We start from the raw sequence: 12,493 nt of genomic DNA on the forward strand, positions 1-12,493 counted from the left end.
GCGGGCCCGGAGCTCCGCGAGGGACATTGTGGGGCAGGGGCAGCCAGGCGAGCGCCGCCGGGCCGGGGGAGCGGCCCGTGTATGCGGGGGGGCGGGGGCACAAGAAGCGGGGCGGCCCGGGCTGCGGCTCGGTGGCCTCCGGCGCCCTGGGGCCCCCCCCGGCTCTGCCCGGACCCCTTGGCAGCGCGGCCCGCAAGAAGCGCAGCACCTCTGTGCTCCCCACCCCCCCGGCTGTTCCCCTCCAGATCTGCGGCACGCGGGCCCCGGAGCCCCACCCGCCCCCACCGGTGCTGCTCCGGAGCCCGCTCCCTGTGCCCCGAGGCCAGGCGGTTCTCTGCGGCCCCGGGCGCGACCGCCTACGGCCAAACTCGTTGCAAACCGGCTGCGGCGGGACCCCTCCGGCGCGGGATCGGGCCCATAGCACGCCCAGGTCTCCGGCCTTTCCTCGCAGCCCCGCGCTGTGCGCCCCCCGCCCCCAGCGGGAAGGCCGGAGCCCCAGCGGGGGGCCTGATTCTGGCCGAGCGGCCTCCCCCGGCCCGGGGCGCTTGGCCTGCGTGAGAAGCGCGGGATCGAGCCCCACCTCTCCCGCTTCACGTCCAAAGCCAGCGCCGGGCAGGGGCGGCCCGGGCGCCGTTTCGGAAGCGAAGGGCGTTGGGATCCTGCAAAAGCCGCTGGCTGCGGCCGCGCGTCCCGTGGTAGCCCCGGGCCTGTGTCTCCAGCCGCTCTCCTACCCCGCGCTCCCGGGCCAGGGCCGCGCCCGGGGAGTGACACCCGCGGGGCTTCTGTCCCCCCGTTTTCTCCGATCGCCCCCACCAGAGGCCGCAGCGGCCTTCCCCGCCTTCGGCCCCTGCGGCGCCAAGGGGCCCGGGGGCGGCTGGTCGCTGGCCCCGGGCCGGGCCGGGCCGCGCCGCGGCGCAGCCAGTGGGACAGGAGCAGGGACTGGGGCCTGCGCTGGGTGTATCCCCCGGGCCGGCAGGTTGGGCGGCCCAGCGAACGCGGCTGAGCCCCGCGGCGGGCCGGTACCCTGCCACGGGGCTGCACGCCGGGAACCAGGCTCCCAGCCCCGGCGGGCAGCTCCCGAGGGGCCGGCGCTACGTCCCCCGAGGTGAGAGGGGGCCGCTCGCGGAGGCGCCGGGGAAACGGGAGGCCTGGGAGAGGGGAGCCCGCGCCGCTTTGCCGGGTTCAGCCAGTCGCGCCCCGGCTGCCATTTCGGGCCGCGGCGCGGGGGCTCGTGCCCTGGTGGAAGCACCAATAAAGCAGCCGCGGCCCCGACCGCCGCCGCCGGGTCACTGTCGGGGAGTCGCTGCTCCCCGCTCGCGCTGCCCCGGCCGCCAGCAGCTGCTGCCCTCCCCGCCGCCCGGGAACTCCTGCGCCCTCCGCGCCTCGGCTTCCCCGCAGGGCCCAGCCGCGGGGAGCTGCCGGCCAGGCACCTCCGCTACCGCAGCAGCCCGCCGGCGCCCCCGGGGGCTGAATCCGAGCCGCGCCGCGCCGCGCCGCGCTTTGACTTCCCTGCCTGTTCCAGCAGCAACCCCGGGCAGGGCACGAAAGCCCCGCGAGCTCCCCTGCCCGCACCCCGGCCGCGCCTGGCTCCCTTCCGCTCCGGTTCGGGCCCCCGCGCGTTTGCACACCCGCTCGGGCGGGCAGGATCCGGCTCTGGCTACGGGAAAGAGACAAGTTTAATCGTTCTGCGGGGGAACAACGAAAAGAAACGCGCGCGGCGCCTCTCGGCTACATTGAAAGCGCTGCGCGCCTCTGTGCGCGCCCCACGGCTCGGTCCTTCGCCCTGGGTACCGACATCAAGCAAACAACGCGCATCTCCGGGGTCTGCGCTCGGCCCAGGCCCCCGCCGGCGCCAGCTCTGCGCCGGGCCGGGCCCCGTCCCGTTTGCTGGCCCCGCAAAGTTTTGCATGTTGGACCGTTAAGACTCCCGCGGCGGCTGGAGACGGTGGCTCTGCGCGGGGGCGCGGGAATGCTGCGAGGAGGGAGGAGGTGGTACTGGCGACTTCCCCGCGCCGGGGCGGGCAGGAACAGGGCGAGGCTGGTCCCGGCCCGCGGCAGGGAGCCGCTTGCAGACCTCGGAACCGGCTCGGCTGGAGGGAGGCGGGTTCACGTCGGGACCGAGCCCGCGGGAGAAGGGAGCGAAGCGCAGCGGCCGAACGCGGGGGCTGCCAGAGTCTCTCCGGGCCGGAGGCGAAGGTGCAGTTCGGTGGCGCCGGGCGATCGCGCTGCGGGCGGGAGGCCGGAGCCCGCGTTCCCCCGGGCTGGAGAAATCCCCGGGCCTCGGCCCAGTTCCCGCGGCTGCTGGGGGACCCGCCGGGTGCGGGGCCCTAGATGTCCATGCGGGCGTGCAGCGCGCCGGGCTTGGCCTCGTGCTCCCAGTAGGAGCAGTGCATGACCGGCAGCTCGGCCGGCTGGCGGGCGCAGGCGAACTGCAGGCCGGCGCCGTTGGGGGCCGGGCCGGCGGGCGGCGCGGGGCCGAGCTGCGGGTGCGCCACGCCGTTGTAGGAGCCCACCACGGCGGGCAGCGGCACGCGGGAGTAGGGCCCGTAGGAGGCGGCGGGCGCCGGCAGCCCCTTGGGGGGCCCCACCCCGCCGCCGCCGGCCCCCGCGCCCGCCCCGCCGCCGCCCAGCTGGCACGAGGCGTAGGCGCCGGGCGCGGGCGGCGGCTGCGGCAGCGGCCAGGCGCTGTTGACGAAGCCGGGCTGCAGGTACTTGGGCGGCGGCAGGTAGCCGTAGCCCTCGGCGCCGAAGAGCCCCTTGGGCGGCGCGAAGGCGGCGGCGGCGGCGGCGGCGGGCGGGCGGAAGGGCCGCTTCATGCGGCGCCGCCGGCGGTAGTTGCCCTTCTCGAACATGTCCTCGCAGGCGGGGTCCAGCGTCCAGTAGTTGCCCTTGCGCTCGCCGCCGCCCTCGCGCGGCACCTTGACGAAGCACTCGTTGAGCGAGAGGTTGTGGCGGATGCTGTTCTGCCAGCCCTTCTTGTTGCGCTCGTAGAAGGGGAAGCGCCCGATGATGTACTGGTAGATGCCCGACAGCGTGAGCCGCTTCTCGGCGCTCTCGCGGATGGCCATGGCGATCAGCGCCACGTACGAGTAGGGCGGCTTCTGCGCCGCCGCCGCCGCCTCCGCCCGCTCCGGGCTGCGCGCCGCCTCCGCGCCCGCCTCGCCGCCCGCCGCCGCCGCCGCAGGGCCCCCCTCGGGCTCGGCGTAGCTGGCCATGGCCCGGCCCGGCGCGGCGCGGCGCTGGCGGAGACAGGCGGGTGCCCGCGCCTGGGAGGTTCCGCCCCCGGCCCGGCCGGTTTTCAAGGGCCCGCGGCGGCTCGGGCGGCGGCGCCCTCCGGGGAGCGCTCGCCTCTGATTTGCGAGTTCCGCTTTCGTCAGGAGCCCGGCCCCCCCCCCCAACCCGGCCCGGCCCCCAGCGCGGCCCCCCACCCCCCGCCCGGCCCGTCCCCGTCCCGCCGCCCCCAGCACGGTCCCCCCGCCCCCCGCCGCCCCCCCTCGCCTGTCCCGTCCCCTTCCCGCCGCCCCCAGCACGGTCCCCCCGCGGCCCCCCTCACCGCCCCCCGCGCCGCCCACGGGCCTCTGAGCCGACCGGGGGGGCCGCGCTCCGGGAAGGGCCCGTCGCACCCGCCAGCTGCCCGGGGGGGTCCGGGGGGGGGGCCTGGCCCGGCCGCGCGGGGCGCCCCCGGCAGTGACCTGCCGCCCTCCCCCTCCCGCCGTGGAACCAACCGCGGCCGCCAGCGGGGCCCGACGGGGCGCACGTGGGTCCGCGCCCGGGGGCCCATCTCAGTCACTCGCACCCCCGGCAGGTGCGCGGCCGGCCCGGGTCTCCGCGGCCGGGAAGAGCCCGGCGCCCAGCCAGCGGAGGCCGAAGGACCCGGCCCGGCCGGGGTCCCGCCGCCCGTGCAGGAGCCGCAGGGCAGCAGCCGAGGGGCCGGGGAAGACCCCGCTGCCCCGGGCCCGGGCACGTGTGCAGGCTGCCGAGGCGGCTGGAGCTGCGGGGCCGGGCAGAGGCGCGGAGCCCTCCCGCCCTGACCCTGCGGGGACCCGCAAGGCGCTGCGGGGGAGCTAGGCGCAGGGAGCGGCCGGCTGCTGCGGGGACTGCGCTCTGCCGGGCGTCCACACTGCAGCTCTCCCGCCGGCCACGGCGGGGCCCGTCTGCGGGCACAGCTCCCCCGCCACGCGAGGCGCAGGGCTGGCGGCCTGGAGACGCCCCCCGCCTCGCTGGAGGCCCACGGGCGCGGAGAGGTGGGGGCGCTCGGGACAAGCCCGCGGGCTGGGGCCAGAGTCGGCTCTCCGGAGGCGAGTGCGAAGTCCCGGCCGCACCCCGCAGAGCCAGTGCCGCCACGCACGCGTGTGCGCTGGAGCGCCACTCGGCCACTGCGCCGCTCATGCGGCCAAGGATGCCCCGCGATCCGGTTCCCCGGGACGCGCCCTCGGGCGCCTTCCCAAGCCCACGAGGCGGGACTTTTCACGGGGCTCAGAGAGGCGCGTTCCCGGGGCCCGGAGGGGAGTGAGCCGGGGGACGGCGGTGCGCTCCGAGCGCCTGGCTTCGCTGAGCCCCCGGCGCCCGGGCTGTCCATTCCGGGCCCACCCAGGCCGGGCGGCCGGCGGTTGCTGCGGGGTCAGGCGTAGCAGCGCGGTCCTGTGTGTCGTCGCCTGCCCCGCGGGGTCACGGGAGTGGGGCGCTCGGCTCTCCCGGGCATTTCTTCTTTCCCAGGGCCTCCAGCTGGGATTTCACCGCCCACCGAGCCGGAGCAGCCCTGGGGCGCGCCCAGCCTGGCGCAGGCGGGGGTCACCGTTGCCCACGGTACCTGCCGGCAGCTCCTAAACGCAGAGGGTTGGGGAGAGCACCGGCCTGCAAAGCGCAGGGCTGAGCTCGGCCCTTCAGGGGCCTGGGGCACAGAGACTGAAAAGGGGACTGGGTCCCCCCCGCCCAGGTCTTTTCCAGCTCTGCGAGATGCGCGTAAAGGTTGCCCGCAAGGAGAGGCCGGCGCCCTGGGCGCGAGTGAGCCCCTAGCAAGGGTGGCTGCTTGGGAGGCGTCAGTCGGGGCCGCAGGATGCGCCTACCGCAGCCGCTGGCGAGAGGCCGGCAGAGACCTGGCACCTCCAGCGCCTTCGCTGTGGCCGGATCGCTGCCGGAGGGGTGAGGGTGAGCAGAGCCGCTCGCCGGCCACGGTCGCGCTCTTCCCCTGCGCCACGTTAGCCGGGGCTTGTGTAAGGGCAGAACTAAGGGGGCAGCGGCCGGACAGGTTCGCGGCGGGCCGGGCTGAGGGTCCCGAGCCCGGGCGGAGGAGCGGGGCATTTCTACCCGCATTCAAGCCTTCAGCAGCGGACCTGGCCTGGTCCCGGGCAGCGCAGCCCCGCTCGCCGGCAGCCAGGCGCAGCGCCCGGGCAGGGGATTGCGCAGAACCTCGCGCCGAGCAGAGCGTGCGAAGGGGAAGGGTTTGTCCCGGGCCCTGGCTGAGCTCCTCCGGGAGAAAACGGGTTCTGCGGCCGGGGAAGGGGAGACACGCGCGGCAGATGCAGCGATCCCGGCGAACGGCCGCTGTGCTCGGGAGAGGGTCAAACCCACCGCGGCCGCTGCGAGCGGTTCCCGGCCAGGGCGAGACTCTCAACCCTGCAGCGGCCGAGTTCCGCCCCGCCGCGGTGCAGCCGCCAGAGCCGGGATGCAGGGCTGCGCCCCTGGCCTGGCTGGGGCCTTGGGAAGTCCACCCCGGGGCAGCGCGACTGGCAAGCGCGGCTCGAACCGGCTCGGGACGGGCAGCGCCCTTCCCGCGGAGCGCGGCGAGGAGTCCCGGGGAGCGGCCGGGACACGCGGCGCAGCCCGGCCGAGCTGCCGGCCGCTGCTCCGCGCAGCCAAGGGGCTGGATCGCAGCCGCTTCGCGTAGGTCCTGGCCAGCGGGCCCTGCGGTCCCGAGCAGCGGGGGAAGGCGACAAGAGGCTCCCGCTGGCGCGCAGGGCCCGGTAACGCTTTCCCGGCCCCAGGAGTCCCGCCCCGGCTGCGGTGACGGGGCGCCCCGGTACCGGCAGAGCCGAGCGCACACACCTGGAGGGAAACTCGTCCGGGGAACACCCGTCATGTCATGTCATGTTTCGCCCCTTTGCGGGAGCCTCTGGGCACCCCGCGTGACGGCTCCTCTCCCGCCTGCCCCGCACCAGCTGCCGGGTTCGCAGCTGGCCCCGGGTCCCAGCGCATCAGCGAAGCTCGCGCCTATGCAGAGCACGAGTGTTAACCAGCCACCCCGCTGGGCTCCCCGCTGCGGCAGTACTGCCCCGGAGCTGTGCGGTGCGCCGCGGGCGGCTGGAGGGAAACTCGTCCGGGGAACACCCGTCATGTCATGTCATGTTTTGCCCTTTTGCGGGAGCCTCTGGGCACCCCGCGTGACGGCTCCTCTCCCGCCTGCCCCGCACCGCCCCGCGTGTGCAGAGCGCGACCCCCCGGAGCCTCTTTGTGGGGTTATTTTCTAGCCCTGCCCCGCTTGGGTGGTCTCCGGGCCCCGGCTCAAAGGTGTGGGCGCGGGGAGGGTCACTCGTGCCGGGCAGGGCAGGAAGGGGACGCGCCGCTGCCCGGTTAGAAATGGGCCTGGGACCCGCGGGGGAGCGGCCGGGCGGCGGCAGAGCCAGTGTAGCACCAGGGCGGCCTCGCTCGCGCTGTCCTCTGCCGGAGCAGATCCCGGCCCGGTTCTGGGCGCCAGCGAGCCGGGGGGGAACCTGCCCGACCTGCTGCAGCGCTCCCGGCTCCGGCCCCCGCTCTGCAGCCGACCCCTGCCCCGGGGGAAGGACAGGGAGCGTGAGTCACATCCCGCCCGAAGCGAACCCGGGGGCGGTCAGTCCCTGCAGAGACCTCCGCCGCAGCTGCGGCGTGGCGAGGGAACGGGCGTGGCCCGTCCGCCCCCGGGCAAGGGCGCAGCGCCTTGATCTGAAAGCCAGCGGTGACGGGGCCGGGAGCAGCGGGAGGAAAACCACCTCGGCACGTTCTGGGCCGGAGCTGCCTGCAGCGAGCGCAGAGAGGGGTGACGGCGGGACGGGAACGGGCGGGAAGGGCAGTAGCGCCCGGCGCTAACTGACAGCCATCCGCACGCTCAGATTGGGGGCTGTTAAAGTACCCTTGGGAGCCGCTCCACAGGGCCAGTTATCGTGTCACCTGCGGGTAAGACAGTTCCACATATGTAATCACACACACACACACACACACACCCTCCGTATATGTAATAACACACACACTGTATATGTAATAACACACACACACACCCTCCGTATATGTAAACACACACACACACACCCTCCGTATATGTAATAACACACACACTGTATATGTAATCACACACACACACACCCTCCATATATGTAATCACACACACCCTCCATATATGTAAACACCCCCCCGTATATGTAATCACACACACACTGTATATGTAATCACACACACACACACCCTCCATATATGTAATCACCCCCCCTCCGTATATGTAATAACACACACACTGTATATGTAATAACACACACACACACCCTCCGTATATGTAATCACACACACACACCCTCCGTATATGTAATAACACACACACTGTATATGTAATAACACACACCCCCCCCCTCCGTATATGTAATAACACACACACTGTATATGTAATCACACACACACACACCCTCCATATATGTAAACACACACACACACACCCTCCGTATATGTAATCACACACACTGTATATGTAATAACACACACACACCCTCCGTATATGTAATCACACACATACACCCTCCGTATATGTAATCACACACACACTCCACATCAAAACAAAAAGCAGTCAAGTAGCACTTTACAGACTAGCAAAATGGTTTATTAGGTAATAAACCTAATAATAAACCTAATAAACCATTTTGCTAGTCTCTAAAGTGCTACTTGACTGCTTTTTGTTTTGATAGTGTATAGACTAGCATGGCTGCTTCTCTGTTACTATTCAACACACTATGTAATCTCACTCACTCACACACACACACACACACACACACACACACACACAGAGTATATATGTAACAGAGAGGCAGCCGTGTTGGTCTATACACTAGGAAAACAAGAAGCGGTCCAGTAGCACTTTAAAGACTAGCAAAATAGTTTGTTCGGTGATGAGCTTTCGTGGGACAGACCCACTTTAAAGTGCTACTGGGCTGCTTTTTGCTTTGACAGTATATATGTAATCGCAGGCACACACACACACAGACAGACAGACAGACACAGAGACACACACACAGAAACACACACAGACACACACACACAGTCAGACACACACAGACAGACACACACACAGAGTCAGACACACACAGACACAAACACAGACACAGACACACAGTCAGACACACAGAAACGCAGACACACACACAGAAACACGCAGACACAGTCAGACACACACAAACACACACACACACAGTCAGACACACACAGAGACACACACAGAAACACGCAGACACACAGACACTTTCTCTCTCTCTCTGAGGGCGGTCCCGCCCCGGCTCCCGAGCGCACAGACCACGCGCCCGTGGAGCGCCCGGTGCGCCCCTCTCCAGCCCGCCCCGCCGCTGTGCCGCACCTCTGAGGCAGGCGCTAGGGCGCAGCTCGGCGGGTTTCCCCGGCGCCGCGCACAGGCCGGGGGTGAGTCCGGGCCCGGGGCTCCCGCTGCCGGCTCCGGGGCCGTGCGCTCCTCGCTCTGCAGCTCGCCGGGCCGGGCCGGGCCGGGCCGCGCCGCGCACCCCCTGCCCGCTCCCCGGCCACTGGCAGGAGCCGAGCGGGGCGGCGCGGCAGTGCCACGGCTGCGGCCCCTCGGCGTGCGCGAGCCGCAGTGCCCCGAGCTCGAGCGGGAGCCCCCCACCCGCAGCTCCAGCCCCGCCGAGGCACCGGCCTGAGAGCCCGGCGAGCGAGGGACCCGAGCGGGGGGGTGGCCGAGGGGCCCGATTCTGCGCGGATCCCCACGCGCGGAGCGCAGGCTCAGGCCGATGCTGCGGGGCTCCGCTCGGCTCGAGGCTAAACTGCAAGCCCGGGTGTAAAGGGGCTTCGCACGGCCCGGCGGGTTGCGGGGGGGCCCTACTCTCGCTGCAATTCGTTGGGGTTTGCTCACGCGCGTCGATCGGGCCGGGTCACCCCTTTGCCCTGGTGCATTTGCACCCTGTTTAGTTTTGCTTCTTATTCCCTAGGCTGGACTGAATTCTCCACCTCGGGATTTCCGCCCCTCGGGCGCCGAGCTGGACCGAGCACGTTGCAAACGAAAGAGCACTTTAAAGCCGAACAAAATCGTTTCTTAGGTGAGTTTTGGTGGGACAGACCCGCTTCTTCTGACTTCGCCATTTGGTGGTTTATTTCTTTCATCTGCAATCGCAGCCAGCTCCAAGGGAAGCTCTTGAACTCCTGCAATCGGTTACGTGTTGAAATGCAAATTGCTTCTCGCGGTATTAAATAGCAGCCCACAGCAGCGTTCAGGTTGGCTGGGACAGTTTCACTAGTTACAGCGCGGCAGGATAACCCGAGGTTACTGCCATCCTGCAGTCGCTGGCCTACAGGAATGTTGCGAGTGAAAACAAACAAACTAACCCCCTTTTAGACAAAGCAGAAATGATGCCTGTTTGGGAAGTTGTAAAGGACGCATGTACCAGAGTGCGACAATTTGGAAGGCAAGCTGAGCTGCTGCTTACACAGCAAAGATCAGACATTTTCTGCAACGAATTTATCAAGCACTGGGTCCAAATAAAATAATCACCGCTCCCTGCTGTGGGGACCGTCTTAAATCTGCTAATTAATAGCGTTAGACTACAGAATGCGATTATATTGGAGTTGTTGCTCTGCTGTTGTTCTGACTGAGACCAGTTTACTGTTTAAAAGTCGACATTTCTAAAGGCTCTAAAATGCACAGACTTCTATGGATTGGCTGGAAAATTTCAGTGCTTCTTGTGGGTGCATGAACGTGATGCAGATTTAAGGTCGTTTGCACAAGGGATTCCTGTAATGCTGCCCTCTAATAAAATTATGCAAAATGTGTGGTTCTTATAACATTTTTTTCCCCCCAAACACCTGGTTCTTTTCAACTGCAGTTGTGATCCCACTCAAACTCCTCTCACCTGCTCTATATTGATTTCAGCTAGAATCCAAGACTTGTTGACGCTGTAGGGAGACAATAGTTTAAAAAGCACATCGGGATAAAATTGTCTCCAGTGTAGCTCAAGCGAGGCTGAGAAGCGAGGGAGTTATTTATAGATGTAGAGCAGGGCAAGGATTTTTTTTTTGCAAGCCCGGGTTTGCTGACAGCCCGTTGTTAGAATAAGTGGGTGGCCCCAAGCGAGATGCTGTGACTACCCCTTTGAGCCCCACCCAGGTCCTGCAGGCTTTATCCTGCTCCTCCTTGACAACTTTCTGAGCAAGTTTATTGTGCCCAACAGCTGCTCTCTGCCGGCATTTTTCAAGGGATTCTTTGACACATTTTTCCATGAGAGCAGAAATTTGTATTTAAGTGTTAATATTTCAACAGGCTCCAAAATCCATTCTCAGTCTGGTTTTTAAAAGAAATTTTGCTATAATACCCACAGGCAGAATGAGACTTAATTACACATTAAAATTCCACAATCCAGACTACAGTGGGTATTGTTGGGGGGTGGGGGGGGAGAACGCTCACTGAGATGACTGAGTCCTTTCCCACCTCCTGGAGCTCTTGTGTCACATTGCATTCACCTTCGTGAGGTTTTGGATGCACAAAAGAATATTCCATGGAAGCTGCTCTGTTGCCGAGGATTGCTCAGAGCCCTTTCCCACTGCACTAGTCTACGCAGCTGTCCCGCCGGCGGGGGGTCCCAAACCCCACTGCAATGCAGTCCTTCCTCCTGGGACCCCTCACAGCATGGAGGATGTCATTTGGGAAAGCAAAATAGCACCTTTCACCTAGTGTGACCTCACGCACGCCGCGCAAGTGGGGCCATGTTTCCTGGAGGAAGTCAATTTCCTGTCCAGGTGACATTCTCTGCACAGTGTCGAGTATGAGGTCGTGCTGTGCAGCGCATGTTGGGATCACTTCCGTCCCCACCGCTGAATGGTGTCGTAACCCACAGTTTGGGAATGATGGCTATGGCCTACGCAGAAACGTTAAGCTGATCCTGCTACGTTGCTTGGGGTGTGAAAAATCCACACCTCTGATCAGTGTGGTGAAGCTAATCTAAACCCTGATGACAGAAGGATTCTTCCATTTACCCACCTACTGCCTCTCCCAGAGGTAGATTTCTTCTGTAGATGGAAAGAACCTCTCCTATCAGTCTATGTAGTGCCTACATGGCCATGCTATAACTGCAGCTGTGCCCTGTAGCTTTTCGTATATAGGTGAGCCCTGAGATGATGTGTCTGTCCTGGAAGCACTTTCTTGGTGTGTTCTGGCCAAGCAACCTACTGTGGATGAACTCAGACTAGAAAGACCGACCACACTTTCCTGGTGTGGCTTATTCCACTGCCCTCCAAGCACAACAAGCTATACTGGCAAACCCACAATTTTTCTGGAATAGCTACATCTGCTCTAAGGGATTTTGTCAACACAGCTGTCAGCTGGGGGACAGAGAGGGTCACACCACTTCATATGCCTGACCAACACTGCTGTGCCATTGGGCCTCTGTAGTGTAGACATAAGGCAACCTAGTGAAGGGCAGTTTGAATGAACGCTGACAAACCAGGCGATACAATTATGAGGGCTATGACAAAACACCATACAAAATGGTTTATTTATTTAATCGTTCATTATGTCCGGTATCATTGGATAGCCCTCATTGAAACATGCTTAACAATACAGCCCCAGCAGCTCTTGTCAGTTGCAGGGGTCAGAGTTAAGGGTGTGGGATGTAGCTGGTGTGTACCTCCACCCTGTTTTTTCTCATTTTTTCAGAAATTTGAATGTAGGTGCATTTGATCTTCTGGAAGAGTGTGAACCCTAACTCTGCAGGCATGTCTATGCTATGGAGGCTGCTGTGGCACAACTGCAGCATTGTTGTGTAGATGCTTCCCATATCCTACATTGATGGAAAAATTGCTCCCAGACTGGTGGTAGCTACGTCTGTCAAAGAAGACTTTATCTGTTGACCCAGCTGTACGTGCCAGGGGTGTGGTCAACTTAAGTGCTCAGTGGTGGAACTCCGGTCTGCATTAACAAAGTATTTGGGCAGCAAATCTATTTCTTTATCCCATGCTCATTGCACTGGTATTGGAACATCTTCAGATTATCTGAGCACCACCAAGCTAAAATACCTTATACCTTTATTAAGTGTGGTGTGCTTTGAAACAACTAGTGGCACATATGTGCTCATTTATCAGCTGCTCATCTATCTTGCTAAGAGAAAATCTCAATGGGTATTGCAAGTTTGATCTGGAGGAGAGAAGCTGAGGATATGTCTTCACTATGGCCCCTAGTGGAGACACATGAAATCAACCTATCCGGTGTCTATAGTCAACCCCTGTACTCTTCAATCTGGTGAGG

General features: G+C 64.7%; 1 protein-coding gene across 1 annotated transcript; it reads right to left on the reverse strand.

Annotated features, from left to right (window-relative positions):
• Positions 1-1,796: 1,796 nt before the first annotated feature.
• FOXL2 (forkhead box L2) lies at positions 1,797-3,240 on the reverse strand. The gene has a single exon (XM_075004192.1). The coding sequence runs from the start codon at positions 3,213-3,215 to the stop codon at positions 2,328-2,330; it is 888 nt and encodes a 295-aa protein (XP_074860293.1). The 5' UTR covers positions 3,216-3,240; the 3' UTR covers positions 1,797-2,327.
• Positions 3,241-12,493: the final 9,253 nt, after the last annotated feature.

Source organism: Carettochelys insculpta, chromosome 10 (genome assembly GCF_033958435.1).
Source record: "Carettochelys insculpta isolate YL-2023 chromosome 10, ASM3395843v1, whole genome shotgun sequence".
Taxonomy (NCBI): domain Eukaryota; kingdom Metazoa; phylum Chordata; order Testudines; family Carettochelyidae; genus Carettochelys; species Carettochelys insculpta.